This window comes from Rhineura floridana, chromosome 3 (assembly GCF_030035675.1).
Source record: "Rhineura floridana isolate rRhiFlo1 chromosome 3, rRhiFlo1.hap2, whole genome shotgun sequence".
Lineage (NCBI taxonomy): Eukaryota > Metazoa > Chordata > Lepidosauria > Squamata > Rhineuridae > Rhineura > Rhineura floridana.
Genome location: NC_084482.1, coordinates 137344871 through 137364487, shown reverse-complemented (window position 1 = coordinate 137364487; position 19617 = coordinate 137344871). Strand labels below are relative to the sequence as shown.

General features: G+C 40.7%; 1 protein-coding gene across 1 annotated transcript in view; it reads right to left on the bottom strand.

The window, feature by feature from the left end:
• SLC6A11 (solute carrier family 6 member 11) overlaps nucleotides 1–19617 on the bottom strand; it is a 193469-nt gene that overhangs the window by 16696 nt on the left and 157156 nt on the right. The window contains exons 9-11 of the mRNA XM_061621990.1: nucleotides 9227–9351; nucleotides 5480–5592; nucleotides 1557–1694 (exon numbers count right to left, since the gene is read on the bottom strand). Of these exons, the coding sequence (XP_061477974.1) occupies nucleotides 1557–1694; nucleotides 5480–5592; nucleotides 9227–9351 (376 nt within the window). The remainder of the gene's footprint in view (nucleotides 1–1556; nucleotides 1695–5479; nucleotides 5593–9226; nucleotides 9352–19617) is intronic.

Below are 19617 nucleotides of genomic sequence, written 5' to 3'. Positions count from 1 at the left end.
CAATAGTGATAAAACCAAATTCACATATTGGGAAGTGTGGCTTCAACTGCTGTTGCTCCCAATCTACTGCCTGTGAAGGTACACCAAACCATGTGTGTTTTCTCTCTGTCCATTATTATTCACTGGACTTGGGTTGGCTGTCAAAGTGAGTTTATAGCAGCCCACAGAGCAGGCATGAAAGAGTAGAGAATCTTCTTAACTCTTACTCATTTCTCAAACCTCTCTCTGAAGTGAAGGGTCAAGAGTGTAAAGAGGTTTGGAGCAGCCACATTAAAAGGCAGGCAGGGCATTCCAGGCAGGAGGTTGCCAATCCTGCTTTGATATGCATATCTTTGCAGAGGATCCCTAGTCAAGCCTTACCAACAGCACAATCCAAACCATACCTACTCAGAACTGAGTCCTGTTGAGTTCTATGGGGCTTAGACCCTTAGTAAGTGTGTTTAGAATTGCAGCCTTCAGGGGCATCCATCTTTACTCCTGAGTGCTCCCATCTAACATCTCCACAACACTAGGCTCCTTTCCTCCTACAATGGCCTTCTGGAGATTGGCCTGGCCTGAGGGCACTTAAACCCTTCTTGCCAGAAGCAAGTAGGCTAGATTAAATGCTCCCTACCCAGACTCCCTAAGCAGGTGAGAAGGAATGATTCCATCACTTCAGCTGGTCCTGGGAACACCTTTATCTTAAATTTCCAATCAGAGAAGTCTTGTTTGAGTGTCATGCTCCAAATAACTGGACCTGGAAACATCCTCATTTAGCTTAATTCTTCCAAGCTACACAGCAAGTGGATTGGACTGTGAAAGACCAATCCAAATTGTGTTTGCATTTTGACAAATTTGTAGGGCAGTACAATATCTCAGAGAGGAGGTTGGGTCTCCTGCTCCCCTGGTGCATTCACTATAGCTGCCCAATTTCCCTGCTTTTTAAGGTTTGATAGAAATATCTGTGGGCTATAGGTTCTTAAACAGCAAGGGTTTTTTGCCTTTTAGTGAATACAGTATAAGAGGTAGTTGAGGGTCTGTGTCATCTTTAAAACACACCACACACATTTGCAGTTGTGCAGAACTTTTTACAAGTATAGCCCTTCACTTCTCTCTACTTCCTACAATTCCCATGTGACGACATGAGCATTCTAGGAAATGTTGTTAGGCTGCAAGCCTGTATGTGAAGAGTGCTATGCTGCTGCAAGTACAAACATGGTTTTCTTTTCTTTTTTTGTTAATTTTTTAAAAAAACTGTTTTAAAAAATAACAAAAATAGCAACTTTGTAGTATTCACATAAATGAGATGAGGGTGATGTGAGAGGTAAAATACTTTTTCCATAGCTATAATACAAGAACGTATATACTGATCCCATGCAACTCCATAGTGCCACTGAGAAGAGGTTTTTACCTTTTTCAAATATTTTGTGTTTTATCACATAGCAAAATTTGATCCATTTGTTGTTGCTCCAATATTCTATCAATTCTCAAATAGTTTTGCCTACAATTTCTGACTTAAAAAGAAGGGAAACAATTTTTTTGTCCCATAACTCTGAATGCAAATAAATATATCTTACCTCCGTTAACATGATTAGTCCAAGGAAGAATGACACAATTGAAAGAGCAAGAATCAACAGTTCTCGTCTGTATCCCCTCCGAAAAACCTTTGGGTACATATCCACCACAGCCGTCACAAGACTTTCAACACACACAAACTGGACAAAACAAATGCAGAAAAAAGGACACAGTCAATTATCTATCATTTCCTAAGTACTTGTCAGTGCACAATATGCTTTACAATTTTCACAACATTTATAGTCCGTTCCTATACAGAGCTTTAACTGTTACAGCAGAAGACAACCTCTAACCTATCGCACTTGTTGTATGTTTTTGCTAGCATTAGGATATAGCACTATAATGGCTAAACTGCTTCCACCTAAGAAAAACTCTTTGCATGGCATTCCTGCACAATGGCATTACCCCAGTGCTGACCACAGCAGAAGTACTGCATTTCTCCATGTCAAATCCAACACTTACTGAACCACACTGTTAGTCTAGTCTTAAATGTCTTTTCCTCTCAGTTCACTGTCCCAGTCCAGCTGGGTTGTATCCATATGTATGCATCTAAGTGAGTGGGGAAGTGTGTATGTGAATGGGTGCTGTACAAGATTTCCATCTTGATCCAATAGACAGGGCTATGGACACGTCGTCCCTTAAAACGGCTCCTAAACCAACCGTTTATTCAGTCCCCTCCATTTTCCCTTTTCTTTCAAACACTAGATTAGAAGAATTGTAGCTTTTAAAAAAGGGCTATGCATGCTCAGGACTGACATAAGATTGGCGTACATAACTTTTTTACTTCTCATTCTCCTCCTGTTATCTCTCCACTGTCAAAATTTGGATTGTAAAATCCTTGGAAGTAGGATTATGTCATTTTTGCTTATATTGCAAAGAGTCATGTACATTAATACGATTAAACAACAACTTAGCATTTATACAGTGCTTTTAAGTGTGTCATATACACTATTTTGTAATCTTTGTAATAAATCTGTAAGGTAGGTCAGTTTCTGTCTCTATATTATAGATGGGGGAGGTCTAAGGTTAAGAGGAAGTGACCTGCGAAAGGCCTCCTAGCAAGTCTGTGGAAAAGGCAAGATTCAAGGTGATGATTTCCTAGTTCTCCTAGCCACTATACACACAAGGAAACTACTTTCTGAGAAAGTAGAACAATAATTATTACAGGGCTAAGAAAATTTGTCCTTACTGAGTAACCTAACATAAACCTGTTACACTTATTTAAAAATGCTTTTAACATTTCTAATATTAAGATTCTCAAGACATTATCATTTGATCAGTTCCAAATATAAGCTTATAGTAAGTTTTAACTTTAGATGGCTTTAAAAGAGAACTAGACCCATACATGGATGATAAGGCTATCAAATGGCAACTAGCCTTAATGGCCATGTTCTGCCTTCATGGCTGAAATTAGTATGCTACTGAATACCAGCCTCAGGATGGGAGAGTACTCTTGCGCTCAGGTCCTGCTTGTGGGCTTCCCATAGGCATTTGGTCACTCATTGTGAGAGCAGGATGCTGGACTAGATGGGCCATTGGCCTGATCCAGCAGGCTCTTCTTATGTTCCTAAACAGTTTAAGGCTTATAATCTAAATTAGAACTTGAGTGGGGCACGTTCGCAGCCAGAATAATGCTAGGATAGCGGGGCTGGGCATTTGGGAGTGCCTGAAGATAAAAGCTGTTTTGAACGGGCAATCTTGTTCATTATGGAATATGTACTGTGGCCAACTGCCCCCTCTGCCATATTCCTTGTGCACTTTCTCACTTGGAAATTGTTGGATGTATGCTAGAGAACCCCCTTCCTTTCTATTTTCTCATAATCAACGTACATTTCCTCCCTCTGTCATTTTTGTTTTCCTACACAATGGAAAGGAAATCTGATTGCCTTTTTGGATTTCTTCATGCCTCTACTGATACTAAGTATCTGATTTTTTGTTTGATGTTAAATTTTGTTTCTGATCTGATTTTTATGGTTTCTATTTATTTTGTTTCTTGCAAACACATTGTTTGAGCGACCGAAAAGACGACTGTACATGTGGACATCACCAAATGGTCAATATAGGAATCACATTGATTATATAATTGGAAACAGAAGATGGAGAAGTTCCATACTTTCTGCAAAAACAAGACCAGGAGAAGACTGTGGTACAGATCATGAACTGGTCATACCGAAAATCAGAGTAAAGCTAAAGAAAACCAACAAAGCACTCATAATCCCAAAATACAGTTTAAATAACATCCCAGAAGAATATGAAGATCAAATAAGGAACAGGTTTGAGGCTTTAAACTTAGTTGATAGAGAACCAGAAGAACTATGTATTGAAGTCAGAGATATTATCAGGGAAGAATGCAAAAAGTCAATACTTCTAGTTAAAAAGAGAGAAAGACTTCAACGGATGACTGACACAATTCTTAAAATGGTTAAAGAAAGAAGCAAAACAAAAGCAAAAGGAGACAGAAATATGGCAAGAACCCTAAATGCAGTAATACAGCGACTAGTATGTAGGGACAAAGAGAACTATTACAATAGTTATTGTATAGATATAGAAGAGGACAAAAAAAGTAGAACAAGAGTCCTATTCCTAAAGATTAGAGAAATTAAAGGGAAATTTAAACCAAGAGTAAGGATGTTGAATAATCAACAGAGGAACACACTGACTGACTGAGATGACATAAAAGAAAGATGGAAGCAATACACTGAAGAACTCTATAAAAGAGATGCAAGGATGACAGATTCATTCACGGAGGAACAGTATGAAGAAGAACCAGAAATTTTAGAATGAAGAGGTGGAAGCTGCACTTAAAATGCTTGGAAGAAACGAATCATCAGGAACAGATGGCATAACAATAGAGTTGCTACAAGTTACTGAGACTGAATCCAAATTTTGACAAAAAAATTGTCAACAAATATGGAAAACTAAACAATGGCCCACAGACTGGAAGTGTGCAATATATATCCCAATTCCAAAGAAAAGGGATCCCAGGGAATGCAGTAATTATTGAACTATTGCCTTAATATCCCATGCAAATAAAGTAACGCTCAAGATTCTACAACAAAGGCTCTTACCATATATGGAGCGAGAAGTGTCAGATGTCCAAGCTGGATTTAGAAAGGGAAGAGGTACCAGAGATCATATTGCAAACATACGTTGGATGATGGAACGTACCAAGGAATTTCAGAAGAAATCCTTGAACTTGTCAAGGATTATCAGTACCTTGGCACAATCAGTACCAAAATGGAGACAATAGTCAAGAAATCAGAAGAAGGCTAGGACTGGGGAGGGCAGCTATGAGAGAACTAGAAAAGGTCCTCAAATGCAAAGATGTATAATTGAACACTAACGTCAGGATGATTCAGACCATGGTATTCCCAATCTCTATGTATGGATGTGGAAGTTGGACAGTGAAAAAAGCGGATAAGAGAAAAAAACTCATTTGAAATGTGGTGTTGGAGGAGCACTTTGTGCATAACATGGATTGCAAAAAAAGACAAATAATTGGGTGTTAGAACAAATTAAACCAGAACTATCACTAGAATCTAAAATGATGAAAGTGAGGTTATCATACTTTGGACACATAATGAGAAGACCTGATTCACTAGAAAAAACAATGCTGGGAAAAACAGAAGGGAGACAAAAAGAGGAAGACCAAACAAGAGATGGATTGATTCCATAAAGGAAGCCACAGACCTGAACTTACAAGATCTAAACAGGGTGGGTCATGCTATTGGAGGTCGCTGATTCATAGGATCACCATAAATCATAATTGACTTGAAGGCACATAACAACAACATTTATTTCGTAATCCATCCTGGAAGTATAAACCACTGAAGAGTAGGCTACAGATTGACATAACAATATGAAATAAAGTATAGTGAAGAAACAATTCAACAATATTAAACTGGCAATTATTTTTGATCCATACCTGACTATCTAAACCAAGGAATATCAGCATCATGAAAAACAAAGTTGCCCATAATGGAGAAAGAGGCATCATTGTTACAGCTTTTGGGTAGGCAATGAAAGCAAGTCCAGGTCCTGAAAAAGATAAAGTAGGGGTTGATTGGGAATAAGTAAAATATTATGGTTAAATAAATGCATAAATGAGGAATTGTATTATGAGAACAGTTTCAAGAACTATGGATAATGACTATATGATTTGTGGAGAGTGGAATTTACTGTTATGGATATTTTTCAGGAGGAGTGGCTGTGGATGGCTTTGGGCATTTGGAAATGAAGGGACAACAGAAAGTATAAGTACCGCACATTTCCTCTTCCCAGTATTTCTCTACAATGTCCAAAGTGTCCCACAACTGATCAGGAAAAGGGAGATTTGCAGATTCTATTTGGATGCTACCATGACACATGAGGGGACCAAAAATAATATTCTAAATATTCAGCTGAAGCAGTTTTCACTAGTGATGTTATCAAGACTCGTATGTCTGGACTCAGATATAAGTTTATTTATTTATTTAACAAAATTTGCATACTTCTTAACTGTAAATTCAATCTCCAAGTGGTTTACAAATATAAAATATACATTAAAATTATCAATATAAATCAAAGTTAAAAATGAGGTGTTGTTTTTTTTAAAAAGCAAAATAGATAAAATCAACAGCTGAAACAATACATTCTAAGATAGAATTACACATTTAAATACCGATCTCCTTTACATGTTGGGTAGGCTTGCCTAACAGAAAATATTTTGGCAGGTACACAAAATAATACAGCAAAAGTGCTTATCTAATGTCAATGGGCAGGGAATTCCTGAGTGTAGGAGCTGCCACACTAAAAGATTGGCTCCTTACAAGTGAGGATCGGAGAACAAACATTACATGAAACCTGTAAAAGTTCCAGTTCTGAAGATCAAAGTGGTCACGTGGCCATATACAGAGTAAGACTGGTCCCGAGCTGTTAAGGGCTTTGTATACTAATAATAACACCTTGAACTTGGCCTGGTAACAAATTGGCAGCAGAGCTGTTAACACGCTAGCAGGGTCTTACTCCTGTCAGTAACCATGCTGCAGGATTCAGTATTCATTGCAGTTTCTGGACCAAGCACAAGGAAAGCCCCACAAAGAGCACATTGAAGCAATCCAGTCTTGGTCATCAATTCCTGCACTAATGCGGTCAAGATATGGGTCTTGGGTGTTTGAAAAGTCAACTGAAATACCAGTCAAGAATTAGGACCTTCCTTTCTACCAATTCTCTTCTACCAACTCCTACTCAGTCAAAACCCAAGCCACCACCTTTCACCTAGTCTCCTTCCCCCACTCATCTCCTGGTTCCCTCTTCTGGCACCTGGCATACTTCCATGCACTGCACCAGTGTTATGAGGAATCAAATATTGGGAATTTTTAATCTTTGATTCATCTCAGTGAACCAGAGTTTGAAAAGGCCTGCAACAGCAAAGATTCCTGGGAGACAGCCCCTCTGTGACCTCTGAGTACATATCTTGCAATGCCTGAAGGTATAGACTTCCTGACTCATGGAAATTTGGGATTTGTCACCCAGTAAGAATAGGCGCTCCTTTCAAACAAAGGAAATATTTATGATGATCTAGGCCATCAGGAGGAAACAGAATAGCTCCTTTCAAACTAGGAGGTGTTGTGCATTTCTAAGCCTTTGGAGAAGACAGGATAAACTCCTGTCAAACAAAGAAGCTGTTTTACACAAGGATTATGATAATCTTAACCTTGAGGAATTATCAGGAATCTACAGCAGGGAGATCACACCTATCATCCAGGAACTTATCAGGCAATGAGTGGGTTCCCATCTTCCTGATCACATTTACTTTGGGTTTACTTTGGGGTCAGTTTAGTTAGGAAAAGGTATAAAACATGAGGAGTGAGAAGGGGAATTCAGTTCCTCTTCTGGGGGGCTGCAACAACTGCTTTTCTTATCAACGCACGCTAGCATCTTTGGGACAATTTCAGAGCTATGGATTTGGGTGAGAACTTTCAAATCTGGCGCTGGTTACAAAGGGTGGAGCTTTTGCTCATTGGACTAGATATGAAAGGTCTCTCTCAGTTTTAGGCTTGCAGCAACTCTCCAGGAAAGGTATATGCAACTATCTGGGCATTTTTCTTTCCTTTTTTCTTTTTTTCTGTGTGGGTGAACTTAATGTGAAAGTGTTCATAGGGTTAGTCTCTTTGCTTTAGTCTATCCAGTGTTGTTGAATGAATGAATGGATAATAGTTAGAAAGCTACTCATTGTTAACTGCAATTGTATACTGCAATATTTTTTTCCTTGTTCCTTCTCTTAATAAAACCACTCTTTATTTTACTTTCAGTGTATGTGTTATTGGGTTAAGGGTAAAATTATACATGCTCTGGGGGTGACGTGCGGCTAACTCCAGCAAAAGATCCTGCTGCTCTCTTTTTGGAGACTTGGATTTCTAGTGAGCTCTGCTCATGAGGAAGTTCAAGGTCCCTTCGTAACAACCAGGCACAAGTAGCCCCTGGGAGATGTAGTTTTCCCCAAGGACTACGGCAATGTCAATATTTTTGTGAGAAAACTACACTTCCCAGGGGCTACTCATACATGGTGCACTACATAGCAGTATGTCAGGTTCTGGACTAACTGTGCTTGCATTCCAGTGTGTTGACTTGCTTAGGGGCTGAAGGGGGGGGGGAGATAAACCTTGCTCACTTCTTTACTTTTGCCAAAGCTGCTGTGCCAGCAGCCACTAGGTAACTGGGTGGGAGAAGGGGGGATTTAGAGAATCAGCAGGTGGTGGGAGGAAAAGGATTTGTGGACCCACAAGTCTGGGTTCAGTTTGAATTCAGATTGGATAGGAAGTTATTTTCTTTTATTCAGTTTTGCAAATTGCATCACATTCCTAAGCCAAGCCGATCTGAGCTTTCCTTTTAGTTGCTATTGTTGTGTCCTTACTAGGGAGATGCACAAATCCTGTGATTGTATAATCACAGAAGGTTTGCATTCCATGGGCAGAATATTTTTCCATCTCCAAGCAAAACCTTGGATTTCTAGTAGGCAGGGCTTGAAAGGATGCAAAAAAGTTTGGGGAGGACAGTGAACATAGCTGATTTCCAAGGGAACTGGACAGACGGTACCAGTTCCTGTATCACAATGCAGCAAAACAGAGAACAACAGCCCAGTTGTCCCTTCCTCTACCCATTCAGAGTTAAGAGTTCATTTTCCATCACTGATATCATCAGAAACCCAAGTGTGCCTTACTGCATTGGTGCCATGGCATCATCCCATTCATGATAATCTCATGAAGGGAATAAAAAATGGTATCAAAGCAGAAGTATAGTAAGGGAAATACAGAAACTACAAACAGCCATGAACAAAAACATTTTTAGATTTTCAAAGGACATTTTGCATCTCCAATCCCCTTTTGGTGATCTAACATGTTTTACAGGCAAACCCATCTTCCTCAAAAACATGAAAAATCCTAAATCCCAGGATTTTAAATTTTATTTTAGCAGTCAGGTTATTTTCAAACATTATTCTTTAACTAATTGCCAACAATTTTACTGAATATGAATTTGACAGAAGATTTTCAGTTTTCCAAAACTAGAGAGGGAGGAGAGGTCAAATATATTTCTTCTTCAGACCTCTCATCTCCAAACGAAGAATGCAAGAAGATCACTAGTATATCAAATATGCTTTAAAAAAATTTTTTTTTATGCTTTTAGAACTTACCTGATTCTGCAACTTCTGCTATGGGCACTCCTTGTTCATAAGCCATAAAGCCAAGGACAGAAAAGATGGCAAAACCAGCCACAAAGCTTGTGCCACTGTTCAAGCAACAGAGCATAATGCAGTCTCTGTGGAATAAAGAACAGTTTGGTTATTTATTTTCAGTGTGTGTCTTGTCTTTACATATTTTAGGGTAATTTCCCAATGAACCATAGCTCTGAAATTTAGTACATATGTAGAGCAAGACATTCTGATTACTAGAAAGAATCAAACTATGAGACATTAGCATACTCCATTAAAGGCAGCAGATTCAACAAATGATGAAGTTCCTCCTATGACAGTAAGCTGAAATTTGGTACAAATATTTGGATCACTAGAAAAGTCTTAATATGTGACATCTGTACATTTATCCTTCAAAATACAGTGATCCCAAACTGTAGTCCCAAAGGCTTAAGTTGTTTTCAGTCACCCCAAAAAACAAAATGAAACTATGATATATACATAGTTCAGGACACCCTGATTTCTAGAAAAGTCTGTAAGGGAGATGAGAGAATTGTATCTTCATAAAAATAAGGGACAAGGGTTAAAATAGGGATGGAAGGATCTCTTAATTTTGGTTCTCTCAGTTTCTCATTTTTCCAGTCTGAAATTCAGTTCTCCCCATTTCTGCAACAATTTGTGATTTCTTAAAAAAAAATCCTCAGGAAACTTCTTCAGCACTTTTCGTGAGAATTTCTCTTAACACATTTTTGTATGCATTTTTGACTAATGTATACATTTTTGCAAGCAATCTTTCCTAATATAATGCATTTTTGTATGTTATTTTCACTAATATACAGTAGGGCCCCACTCATACAGCGGGTTAGGTTCCAAACTCCCGCCAAAAAGCGAAAATCGCCAAAAAGTGGAGCATAGCCTTTCCCCCCACTAATATAATATAATAACTCATGGGCGTACCAAGGACAAAATGGTGGCAGTGGTGCACCTCAGGTGCAGGCAATAAAGGGGGTGCATTGGCCCTCCCTTTTGTTTAAATTCCCCACCATCCCTCTGTCAAAATGGGCTCATGCCTCTTTCTTGCTTTGCAAAACCAGATTGCCTCTTCACTCGCTTGCAAAGTTATGATTAGTGCCAACAGAGCTGTCAACAAGTCCTGCAAAAGCTATAAGAAGGCGGCGGGGGGAGAGAGAACTTCAGAGTTTTGTGGACTTTGGGTATTTTTAAGGGAGAGCCCTCAAAACGTTGTGGGAGCAGAAAAACGTTTGCCCATCGATGCCCTCCAGGGCTCCCCAGAAAAAGAACAAGCGAGCAAGCAAGCCTAGCTCCAAAGGTGCCCAGGACAGTTGCAAGCCAGCAGCAGCAACCCCAACAGCTGCGCAGTGACCCTGCCTGCTGCAAGGCCCCTTTGCTGGCTGCATTGACTCGCGGGCTCCTTCCTGCCACCGCAAGCGCAGCGCTCACTGCATGGCTGGAGGTGGAAGATGCACCTCACTGTTGCAATTGCACATTGCTCCAAGGCTATGCTTCACACCATTGCGGCAGCAGGGCACCTCGCCTCCATCAGAAGGAGCAGCGTAGCAGCCCAAACGGAAAGCGGCTGCACATCGGCCCACCGGGAAAAGGGGAAGGAACAGAGCAGGAGGCGGCAGCAGTGCCCAAAGCGACACACCTCCGCCCTGCCCGTCAGCCCCATGTGCGGGTCGTAGCATGCTTCCCAGAGGAGGAGGAGAAGGGGCAGAGGATGGGGCTCGCACGTGTGTGTCTGCTCCAGGTGTCAAATACAGCACGCTAGGTACGCCACTGTAATAACTTTAAAAAGTCTGAGTTTGGAAAATTGCCAGAATACAGACACGCAGAGTGCACAAATGCAGTAAACAGACTGAATCACCGACAATAAAATGGCACCCGACACCCTTCTCGAACTCAGCTGCTGAGCGCGTCATGCCAAAAAATGCCAAAAAAGTGCCGAACATAATGAACATGGATATAATTGAAAACCGCTGTACTAGCAGAATGCCAAGAAGCGGAATGCTGAAAAGCGGGGCCCTACTATATTCATTTTTATGCACACTTTCCACTTTTTTTGTACACGCAGTTTGGCCAGAGAACTGCATTGCAAAATTTGGATAAGTATGAATTCCCAAGGGTGGCTGTGGTTCAGTACTTATATTGTTTTGGAAAGTGTGAATTTGGTAAAATCAGCTTTATATGCAAACTGAATTGAATTTCTCCCCCATCACTAGGTCTGAATTTTAAAGGTACTTCCAGTACCAGAAGCATTATATTTAATACTCGCTTTGACCTAAGACATAAATTTCAGGCATTCACCTGAAAACATGAGAGGTTAAATTAGGGGATGGTGCAAAGGTACACATATAAGCCCTGCCCCAGTGTCTCCCGGCATATGGACAGCTCTTCAGCTCTTTGCACAACTGAAGACGTTTTTTAATTATGTTAAATTGAATGTGTTTAGAAACTCCCTGTGATGGAAAACCCTGATATGCCAGTGTTAGTGACACAAAATCAAGAAAGTAAATTTTTTTTGCTCATCTTGCTCAAACATAAATACGTTTATGCCTGCTATCATTGCTAGCATCCTAGCAAATAGAATAACTATAATCCTATTTAACATAAACCTTCAAACCGGGTTCTGAACAAATGTAGACCTGATCTAGTTCTAGTCAAAGATGTTGTACACAACCAGGGGCCCTGGAATGGGGTGCACATCATCGTCTGCATCAACATTTATTCAACAAGTTCAACAAGACTCAAGTGAGTATTGTGCCTTGGTCTTGCATTGGCTGTGTCTGCAGGTCTCTCTGGCTGAATTAGAATGGCAAGAATAATAATGATCATTTATGAATAGTTTTGCATGAGGCATCCCTAAGTAGGATATATGTAGAACATGAAGTATTATTTATGTCATGTTCCACATAACATAACATAGTATTATTTACGGTATTCATTAAGCAAATCGTATGGGAAGAAAATTGAAGTAGAGTGCATTAGAGATGCAAATGTAAATATTTTCCCCCAACACTTGTCTCTGTGGGATTACAAATTGCTATGTAATACAACAAATATACCCTGTATTGCAATCAAAATGACTATTAAAATACATTTTTAAGTGATACAAAATGCTGTGACATGACCACACAACCCCAAGTTATGCATCTAGCAGTATTTGTTGGCAGAAATGATCCAATGCAGTAATTCTTGTGAAGATATTTGTGAGCTGCAAATTTTGGATGATGAACCACTCACATAGGTGGAGACAGACTAGGAGCCAGTTTTTATCATCAGCATTTCCTGGTGAGTATCAGTGGAAGCTGGTTCATTGGGACTAGTGAGGCATAGCCCTATCAATGAAAATGCCAAGCAATTTTTACCCCCCCCCAAAAAAAAATCTCAAAGAGAAGCTCTACAAACATTTATGTCAATCTACTGTCAGCTATCTGCATCACTCAGCCAATCCTAATCCAAAAGTGTAGCTATAGGAAGGAGGTCCCTCCCCTTGGTATGCTTGCTTGTCAGCCCTCCTAGAAGGCTTTTATTCCATTTGTTGTTATGAGGCCTTGTGACGTCCTTCCCCAGCACCACCTGTGAAGCTCTCACTTGTGGCTACCAGCAGACAGGAACGTCAGGTTTTCTTCTTACACTTTACAGCTCTAGCAGTTCTCAGAAGATCCCCCTGCTAAGCCTTACTACCCAACACTCTGTATCTCTTATAACCTTTAGACTGTGCCTTAGTCTCTGCCAGGCTATCTCAATACCTTGTGTCTATGGGTATAGGTAATTCCCAACCCCCCCTGCAGCCTCTTGCACTGAAGCTTATAGCCCTGGGTTTCTCTGTGGTACTGGATACAATATCTTTTCCTCCGCCGCTGCCACCATTTGATACAACTGTTCAGCCTTGGTTACTTGCTATCCCCCCTGGTTTGTGTTTCCCAGCTGAAGGAATCAGGCTTTTGTTTAAGCAAGAAATTAGAAATAACAAGATTACTTAATTACTTTGTTGACAAGCTTATGGTTTCATATATGTTCTGACATGTACTTTACTTCTCATTAATAGCCTCAGAACTCCGACTCACTCTCAACAACAACAACAACCTCCAAACACCACCAGAACCTCTCTTTCACCTCTCTAAACCTCCAACATCCACCACCCTGATTCAACTGTCATTCTTCCATTTATACTCCCAGCCATTCAAATGCTCAGCCAATCATCCAGCATTCTACTGCTCATGTACTCCCCCTCCTCTTTCACTCCACTTACCATATGTCTTCTATATAACCAGCACTTACCATATTTACAATATAAGCAGGAACATCACAGGCCTCTCTAACAATGCCACTACATAGGGTTGCCATATTCCAGTTCCACAAATCCGGGCAGGGTAATTTGCATATTATGTAAAGTATTTGCATATTATGCAAATATCTGCATATTGTTTGCATATTATGCAAAATATCTGCATATTAATATTTGGATTGTCCAGTTGTTTTGTTTTTGTGCCTAGGAATTACCACCAAAAGCTGGGGAAAGATGTGAGAAATCTTTTTTTTAAAAGCAACATTTTCAGCCTTAAATGCCTAGACTCTAGTTTCCAACACTATGGAGTATTTATTGATTGATTAAGAGAATTTATATCCTGCCCTTTTGCTGTTAAAAACAGAGCTCAGCACAGCTTACAAATATAATAAAAACAATAAAAATACACAATCAATATAAAAACATAATAAAAACACAAAATAGCAACAAACATAAAGTAAGTCAGGGCAGCAGTATGGTTAACCATATACGATATATTTTAAAGATGCGGTGGGTGGAGAAAAACAAGAAGCCAAAATGTTAGGAAAAGGAGTCTTTCACACTACATGCTCAGTTCTAAATACTGTTGCAGCAAGCTTTACAAGTTCCTCCAGTATTCCACTGGTGCAGGCACTCAGACATTCAAAGTATCTGTATGTTTCTTAGGTTTTATAAAAGCAGAGCTTTGCTTAACTCAAAATTTCTTCTCCCTTTGATCAACCACATCTACACAGGTTCTACCTCCATACTCAAAATGAAACTGGGCCTTGAAGTGTGCAACAACCCCACACATACCTTGCTAATTAGATTACCAATGCCAGGATGTCTGTCTTATCGACTACTCTCCTGCTCCCCCCCCCCCCGGGCATCATGAAAGACCCAGTCCTGGGCTCAGAAACAAAATAAATATCTGGTCCTCTTCAAAGTATTGATAAGCCTCTTGTTTTAATTGAAATAATAATTATAAATTCTTGTTCTTATCACTAATGGGAGTTAATTATCTTGCATATGCTGCTGTTGCTTCTATGGCTGTAACGGAGTGAGGTTAAAGATAAGTGAAATGCAAACAGGAAAAAAAAACACAGAAGGCAGTAACACTTTCCTAAATGTAATACCATACCAACCACAACAAGATATCTATGAGTAAGGCAAAAAACTAAGCATCTCACAACCAGTCAGGATTCCTAACCAAAAACCAAAAATATGATAAATGAAGAAGTATTTATATAAGCATGACTATCAAATATATTGATTATTTACACAAACTGTAAAGATATTTATAGTGCAATCCTAGGTTTATTTATTCAGAAGCAAGTCCCAGTGTATTCAGTGGGGCTTACTCAAACAGGGACAGAAATGCAACCTCAAGTGATAAGCAACTTCATTCACACAACCCAAAATTCCGAATCATGCCACTTTACGCTGTTTTGCAACTGTTTATACTTGTTTTTATGGTTATTGGATTTTAAAGGGATTTATTTCTTGTGAGCTGCCTTGGTTTCCAACCCTACCTCACAGGGGTGTTGGAAAGACTCCATACACACACACACACACACACTGCAGATGTATAAATACATATAGCCCGTATAATAGTTTATTGTCAAACCAGTTGGTCATTGCAGAAAAATCAGTATTAGTTTTAAAAAAATCAGTATTACTTTCCTACAGAATAAAAACTGTAATACCTAAGTAAGCCCTGCCTACTTGCTTTAAAATAGGACTGGAGAAGGGGGCAGAAAGAGTTAGAACACAAACACAATTCTTTTTTACATTCACTCCAAAGTCCCATTGATTTTGAGCACATTCATAACTGTGTCTACTCAAAAGTAAGTCCTATTGAATTCAATGGGATTTACTCTGGGCATATGGGATTAGCATTGCTCTTACAAAAAGCAAGCATTGGGAAGGTTTTCAAAACACTGCCCAAGATCTGACTCCTGCACACAAGAGGGAAAAAAATGGAAATGTATATACTTACCCAATTTATGAGATTTTCAGATAAACAGGGCGTGAAACCACCATTTTGTTTTCTAGACACTGCCTCAGATCAATGAAACTGAAACACAATCCCTGATTGGCTGCAATCCTGAATGGGCGGGGTTAAAGCTAGGAAGTGCATACAGTACTGTTTAAAGAAAGATTTAACAGTCGGGGGGCGGCTGACGTTTTTATGCGTATCTCGAAAACCGGACCACCTAGAAACTTTTTTTTTTTAAATTAAAGCTGAGAATCCGGGCCACCTAAGGGGCTAGCCGGGCGCCGGGTGGCATGCATAGAATCCGGGCAAAACCCGGCTAACCGGGCAATATGGCAACCCTACCACTGCAGCAAATTAGGGCGTAGTCAGGGAGGAGTCTAGACAACTTCAAGAGTAGCCTACCTGGTAGTCTTAGCCTATATCAGAATCACACTTTGGTTCTGACCATGCTCTGATATATAGAGACATATCAGTTAGAGGAGCGTTGGCAAACTACTCAAAAGCAGTTTTGGTTTCTTCATAAGAAGGGAAGGGAGAGGAGATTCTTCTTGGTGGCGAATTGCCACGAAAAACATTTGGCTGATATCGTAAGGGGGTGGAGGAAAATCTGGTTTCTTCATGGGCCAAATTAAGCCTTTTTATTATCAGGGAGGGGGGAAATTCTTGGCAAGAAACTACTCCCAAAATGTTTGGCTGGCATCATAAGGTGATATGGAGGGAGAATCTGGTTTCTTCATGGGTTGGACTCAGCCTTTTTATTATCAAGGTGAGGGAAGAAGAGATTCTTGGTGGCAAAATGCTCCAAAAAGGGTGTGTGTGGGAAGATCTGGTTTCTTCATGGGCCAGATTGGGCCTTTTTATTATCAGGGTGGGGAGAAGAACAGATTCTTGGTGGCAAACTGCCCCCCCCCATGTTTGGCTGGCATCATAAGGGGTGTGTGTATGTGTGTGTGCATGTGCCTACCAGTCCTAGGCCCTAGTCCTACCAGGTCTAGTGGGCACCATCTGCCACTGGCTAGTACAGCATGTCTAATCAGTAGGTATTCAAAAATGCACTTAGGTATGTCATTTTAGCCCTATTCAGGCATTACTTGCATATAAATAAATGCAGAACTGGGTGCTTGCTGCAAAGGCCTACCCCCATCAACGTATCACCTTTACTATGTTTAGATACCTCCAAAAGTTTGAGTTCCAAGGTCTGTAGCAGGGAGCCTTGCCGATGCTCCTTGTGCAACTTACAACCCTGTACAATCGGGGTTGTAAATCATGCAGTGAGTTTCCATGAGCAGAGGAGGTTCCCTGCTTCAGACCTTGGTAGTCAGTTTCATGAAGTGCTCTAAAACACAGTAATCATGTAATGCTGGAGGAAATAGGTTTCGCAGCATGCCCCCACTCCCATGTTTGTTTACACATGAGTAGAACAAAAACCCAAATTGGACTTGCGTCTGGCCCACATCAAAGTATCCAGAGCACAATTGTCCAATGTCTGTTCTGTGTGTGCCTACTGGTGCTATGAGGAGAAATACATCAATTTTACAAGACAACTCAGTTAAGCAGTGGCATAATATAATTCCAGATTTGGTGTGCAAGACCTCCTATTGTCTGGGGTGCAATGAGAGTCACTCACTCTAACCTTAGTGTCTGACCTGACTAGATAAATCCGATGTAGTCTTATGTGAGAGTAACTCCAATTGTACTCATTGGGGATCACTTCTGAGTAAGCATGTACAGGATCGAATTATTTATTTATTTATTTATCATTTTATTCATCTCCCGCCCCCAGGGAGGCAAACAAAAGCACTAAAAACACTTTAAAACATCATAAAAACAGACATTAAAATACATTAAAACAAAACAACTTTAAAAACATTAAAAAGCTTTGAATATTTTTTTTTGAAAAAGGTTAAAAACATATTGTTTTTTTAAAAAAGGTTTAAAAGCATATTAAAAAGCAATTCCAATACAGAAGCAGACTGGGATAAAGTCTCAACTTAAAAGATTTGTTGAAAGAGGAAGGTCTTCAATAGGTGCTGAAAGGTAACAGAGATGGCTTGGTGCCTAATATTCAAGGGGAGGGAATTCCACAGGGTAGGTGCCGCCACACTAAAGGTCCATTTCCTATGTTGTGCAGAACGGACCTCCTGATAAGATGGTATCTGCAGGAGGCCCTCACCTGCAGGGCGCAGTGATCAGCTGGGTATATAAGAGATAAGAAGGTCTTTCAGGTATCCTGGTCACAAGCTGTATAGGGCTTTGCACCAAAACTAGAACCTTGAACTTGGCCTGGTAGCAAATGGGCAGCCAGAATTGTTAGTCATTCTAGAAAGACAGGCATGTGAGTCACTACTTGGAACAGCTGCAGCACTAGGGGACTAAAGAAGACCTGCCCCGAGAGTGAGTATCTGAGCATTTGGGTGCTTGCTGCTTGCTCTTTTGGGGTGCTGTCTCTCAAGACAGCTGAAGTCCCTGGTAAGTGCTGCAAGAACTGGGACCCCCTGCCTGACCCTGGCTCCAGAGAGAGGCTGCAGTTAATACCCCCTTTTTAGGGAAGGTGATTGAGAGGGTTGTGGCACAGCAATTGCAAGTACCCTTGGATGAAACAGATTATCTTGACCCATCCCAGTCTGGGTTCAGGCCTGGTTATGGGACTGAATTGGACTTGGTCAACCTGATGGATGACCTTTATCGGGAGAAGGACAGGGGGAGTGCGACTCTGTTATTCTTACTTGATCTCTCAGTGGCTTTTGATACCATTTATCATGGTATCCTTCTGGGCCAACTTGGTGAGATGGGTATTGGAAGAACTGTTTTACAGTGGTTCCGATCCTATCTCCAGGGTCGCTCTCAGAGAATAGCATTGGGTGACTGTCTTCTGGCCCCCTGGCAGTTGTGCTGTGGGATGCCACAGGGTACCATCTTGTCCCTCATGTTGTTTAACATCTATATGAAGCCCTTGGGAGCAGTCATCAGGAGATTTGGGGTGAGGTGTCAGCAGTATGCTGATGATACCCAGCTCTATTTTTCCATAACATCTGAATCAGGAGAGGCTGTGCATGCCCTGGACCAGTGCTTGGACTTGGTGGTGGGCTGGATGAGGGCTAATAAACTGAGTCTGAATCCTAGCAAGATGGAGGCGCTGTGGGTTGGTGGTTCCCGAGTTCGGATAATCGGTCAGTTGCCTGCTTTGGATGGGGTTGTACTCCCTTTGAAAGAGGAGGTCAGTAGTCTGGGGGTGTTCCTGGATCCATCTTTGTCGCTCGAGGCCCAGGTGACCTCTGTGGCTAGGAGTACCTTTTACCAGCTTCAGCTGATAAGACAGCTGTGACCGTTTCTGGACCGGGATAGCCTGACCACTGTTTTCCACGCACTGGTAACCTCTAGGCTGGATTACTGTAATGCACTCTATGTGGGGCTGCCCTTGAGGTTGGTCTGGAAGCTGCAGCTGGTGCAAAATGTAGCAGCGAGACTGCTCACTGGGACAGGGTATTGCCAACATGTCACCCCACTGCTGAAAAAATTGCACTGGCTGCCCATTTGCTACCGGGCCAAGTTCAAGGTTCTAGTTTTGGTGTACAAAGCCCTATACAGCTTGGGACCAGGATACCTGAAAGACCATCTTACCCCTTATATACCCAGCTGATCACTGCGCTCTGTAGGTGAGGGCCTCCTGCAGATACCATCTTTTCTGGAGGTTCATTCTGTACAATATAGGAAACGGACCTTTAGTGTGGTGGCACCTACCCTGTGGAATTTCCTCCTATTAAATATTAGGCAGGCGTCATCTTTGCTATCTTTTTGGTGCCTTTTGAAGCCTTTCCTCTTCCAACAAGCCTTTTCAGTTGAGACCTATCCCAGTCTGCGTCTGTGTTAGAATTGCTTTTAATATGTCTTTTAATATCTTTAACCCTTTTTTTAATTAAAGATGTTTTAAATTTTTTTTTAAAATGTTTTTAACGTTGTTTTGTTTTAATGTATTTTAAGGTCTTTTTATGATGTTTCAAAGTGTTTTTAGTGTTTCTGTTTGCCGCCCTGGGCTCCTGCTGGAAGGAAGGGCGGTGTATAAATAAAATAATAATAATAATAATAACCAGAATTATAAGAGCA